Source organism: Punica granatum, chromosome 8, assembly GCF_007655135.1.
Source record: "Punica granatum isolate Tunisia-2019 chromosome 8, ASM765513v2, whole genome shotgun sequence".
Classification (NCBI taxonomy): Eukaryota; Viridiplantae; Streptophyta; class Magnoliopsida; order Myrtales; family Lythraceae; genus Punica; species Punica granatum.
Window position 1 is genome coordinate 13,654,957 of NC_045134.1, and position 4,172 is coordinate 13,659,128.

General features: G+C 44.6%; 1 protein-coding gene across 1 annotated transcript; it reads left to right on the forward strand.

The window, feature by feature from the left end:
* Window positions 1–701: 701 nt before the first annotated feature.
* LOC116189130 (lysM domain-containing GPI-anchored protein 1) lies at window positions 702–3,606 on the forward strand. The gene is made up of 5 exons (XM_031518661.1): window positions 702–1,743; window positions 2,280–2,397; window positions 2,484–2,645; window positions 2,745–2,776; window positions 3,141–3,606. The coding sequence occupies exons 1-5, from the start codon at window positions 1,080–1,082 to the stop codon at window positions 3,416–3,418; spliced, it is 1,254 nt and encodes a 417-aa protein (XP_031374521.1). The 5' UTR covers window positions 702–1,079; the 3' UTR covers window positions 3,419–3,606.
* The last annotated feature ends 566 nt before the right edge of the window (window positions 3,607–4,172 follow it).

Sequence of the window (4,172 nt, forward strand, 5' to 3'; positions counted from 1 at the left end):
GAAGAAAAATTAAAGTAAAGTAAAGTTATGTTAAATTAAGTTAAATTTAACTCCATTTTTAAACGGAACATTAATTATTACACTACTGACTTATTTTGTTCCATATAATGAAATAGAGTATGGTTACAACTTTTCATCTTCTTCTTTTTTTTCCTCGGATAATTTCAGCTTTTTTCCCTCAAAATTCCAGCTTATTTATTGCTACTATCATGTCAACCGTTTTTAATTGGGCTCACGTAACAGTTACATGTCGTTAGGGGACAGTCGAAGTTTCCCAATAATCTCTAGTAGACATATAATCTGTTGGATTGCATAATCAGTTCCCTGATTTCGATTAAAGCCGCCTTTTTATTCCCCTTAATATTATTATTATTATTGTAATTAATCTCTTTCTATTACAGCAGTTTCACTTTCATCTTTATCTTTCATCTTTCATTTATTTATTTTGGACAGTCCATTTGACTGTTCGCATTGCCAAGCAGCGGAAGGAGCCTATGATAATATTGGTCGCATCAATGGTGGCGCCCACTACATGTCCCTAAAATCCCGAAAGCGGTAACCTAAGTTACCAAATTACCCCTCCTCCCCCGGGCACTGACCCCCGTAATAGGCCCGACAACGTGAGGGCAAATTGGTCAATCAAAGCTATTTGTACGTCCATGGCCGGGCTCGAACATCGAGAATCTGACCTGTGTCTGTCTTCTCACTCCATGCGATACCTTTGTCACCTCTCACTCTCTCTTCAAACGCAACTTCCCCTTTTCCCCCCCTCTCTCTCTCTCTCTGCAAGCTTTTGAGGTCATCGCCATTGCTGCTGCAGCTTGCTTAACCCACGAAACCCTAAACGGGGAGCCTCATTTCCGGTTCTCGTCAACCTCCATTGCCGGAGCTACCAACCTTCCGTGTACAGTGTTCGTATCGCTTGAAACTCACCTCTGTTTCATCTCCCAACTCCCCCACAGTGACACCATAAGCTCCAAGAACGACCTTTGTCAGCTCAGAGCTCCATTTCAGTTCAGGACTCTCCGCCATTGCTGCACCAGTGAGCAGAAGAACCCAAAACCCACCAAAACCCGCCAATGCCAAACCCTAAAAACCCCACCTTTGTGCCCTTCTTCCTCCTCTTGGTTCTCGCCAATGCCGCCCTGGTGATGCCCAAGTCGACGATTGAGCCGTGCTCCAACTCGGACTCCTGCAACGCGCTGCTGGGCTACACTCTCTACACCGACCTCAAGGTCTCCGAGGTCGCCTCCCTCTTCCAGATTGACCCAATCTCCCTCTTGCTCACAAATGCCATCGACATCTCCTACCCCGACGTCGAGAACCACATCCTCCCCGCCCAGCTCTTCCTCAAGATCCCCATCTCGTGCTCCTGCGTCGACGGGATCAGGAAGTCGGTCTCGACCCGCTACAAGACCCGCCCCTCCGACACCTTGCCCTACATTGCCGACTCAATTTACTCGGGCCTGGTTTCCTCCGACCAGATTCGAGAGGCCAACTCGATATCGGACCCGTCCGTGCTCGAGGTGGGCCAGAGCTTGACTGTCCCCTTGCCCTGCACTTGCTTCAATGGGACCGATAACGGGCTGCCCGCGGTGTATTTGTCGTATGTGGTGAGGGATGTTGATACTCTTGCTGGGATCGCGGGACGGTACTTTACCACGATCACGGACTTGATGAATGTTAATGCCATGGGTAGCACACAAATTGCAGTCGGGGATATCCTAGCTGTTCCGTTGCCTGGTGAGTGTTCGACAAAATAGCTGTCTCAGCAGCCACTTAATTAATAGTTTGGGATTTTTTTTCGATTTGTTCATTAGTTACTATTTTTTCGTGTCAAATGTAAGTACTTTATGTTAATATGGCAGCGTAAGCTAATTGCTGTAAGCCCATAATCGCCAATTTCAGTGTTGTTATTGCGCTTTACTTAATTTCAAACTCCATTTGTTTATTTGAATGCAAGTTAGAGCTTAACCCCATTGAGTTATTCCGGTGATAAGTTAGTGAACTGTAGATATGCAATCTTGCAGAAGATAAGGCCATTTCAATCTTCCATAATGTGCTCTGTTACCCTGATATGTTTGAAATTTTCTCATGGAGACGACAGCTTTAAGCACTTTGCGTTCTGGAAATTGTGGCATGACTTTGAATCCTTGTGATCTTGCCTTTTGTCTTGATTTGATTTCGTCATTAGATGATTGAACTAGTGACAATCTGTCCATAGAATGGGAATCGTTTTCAATACTTATGAAATGATGGTTCTTGTATGGTATTTGCAGCCTGTGCTTCTACATTTCCTAGATATGCCTCAGATTTCGGCCTGATAGTGCCCAACGGGAGCTATGCCATAACGGCGAGTCACTGTGTGCAGTGCAGTTGCGGACCCGGAAATCTCAAGTATGTGAAATCTACTTTCCTTCCTGCCCCATTAGAATCACTTTTAGGTTCTGAATGCTAATCCGGTGTAATATTTACTTCACCAGCTTGTACTGCATGCCGTCCTCTCTGGCAGTCTCTTGCTCGAGCATGCAGTGCCGAAACAGTAAGCTCATGCTTGGGAATGTCACAATGCAGCAAAGCAGTGGGGGTTGCAATGTGATCTCGTGCAGATATGGTGGATTCGTGAATGGCAGTATTATCACAGCGTAAGGCTTTTACAACTAATAATTGTATATATATTCCACGTGTTGGAAAAAGTATGTCTTGGGACTTAGACTAAAAACCCATTTTGGTGGAACATGTAGGTTGTCAACTTCTCTCCAGCCCCGCTGCTCAGGTAAATAATCATGGATTGCTAGTCCATGTTTTATTATTTGAGAGTAATGATTGAAGAATCTTTCTGCTCGTCTTTGGTTTCTTACGAATATCAGCACATTAGTTTTATTGGTGGCCTGGTATTCCTTGCTTGCATCAGAAAGGACTGCAAGATAACAATACAACTTTCTTCATTGTTTTTGAGTAATACGTCTTAAACATAATCATTCAACTTTCAACTATGAGTTTAGTTTCATACCAGTAGTCAAGTCCTCTTGATACTCAAAAGTAGAAAACTTGTCTGTACTCTTTTTCATGAATCAGCCTTTCTGACTCTTCGGTTCTATGACGTAACTTGGCCCTTTCTTGTTCGGAAAACAATGCAGGGGTTCAGCAATTTCCTCCTCTCGTAGCCCCGCCTACTGCCGTGAAGAGAGATTCCATGTTTGCTCCTGCCCCTTCCCCTCAATTATACGGCGGTGGGTCGTTGTCTCCCAGGTCTTCGGTAATCCCAAGCAGCGGATCTTCGACCGGGTCAACCACTGCAAGTGGTCCTGCAGGAAGCCCTTCCTCTGATGCCCACCATATGATGAGCCCCCCTACAGCTTTCTCAGTCGCACTCATGCTGCTTACATTTGGGAAATTGATATCAACCTCGCTGTAGTTGGAATGAACGACTATGTGCCTCTTCGTGGGCCTTAATGGCTTCCATGAGGTACATCGGCTTGTTTGTTGTAATTTAATTTTTCAATTTTGTAATTTATCTGCACCGGTAAAACCAATTCTGAGATGTAGCAACCTGATGGATTCATGATTTTTGAGGTAATGGTATGGATCTTCTTGCTAGATTGCCATTTCATGATTTGGTATGGGGATCACGCTGTTCAGTTTCATTCCAATTTCATCCCGGGTTTTCCTGACAGAATATAAATGCCATTATTGGCGAGGTGCTTGATCATTAGTAAATTGGTGGGAGAGTTACTCCATATGTATAGCCCATGGCTGCTGCTCGCTATCGCAGAGGGATAACAAAATCAATAAGTTGCTTGTGCGTCTCCACTGCCATACGTCACATCCAACTGAACATGGTAGGAGTGTGCTCGAGCCAATTCAAGCCCAAGAATGGGCAGGTTCAAACTCAGCCCTGTCGAGACTCGAGTAAGGGCTTTAGTTAGAATGAGCTTGATAGGCCTGAAATTGTGAATGAGTTTGAACGGAAATATAGTTTGACTTGAAGTTCAGCGTCGGGATAATAGTTTGAAGAAGCCCAATTCGACGAGACCGAGTTTTCAACAAACCAATCCTGAGCAGCTCGCAGGTAGACTTGGCTCGCTAGCATCCTTATGACATGAAAACCAATGAAATTGCCTTGGAGTAGTACAGGGAACTTATAAGATTGATAAAGCAGTTGAACTGTC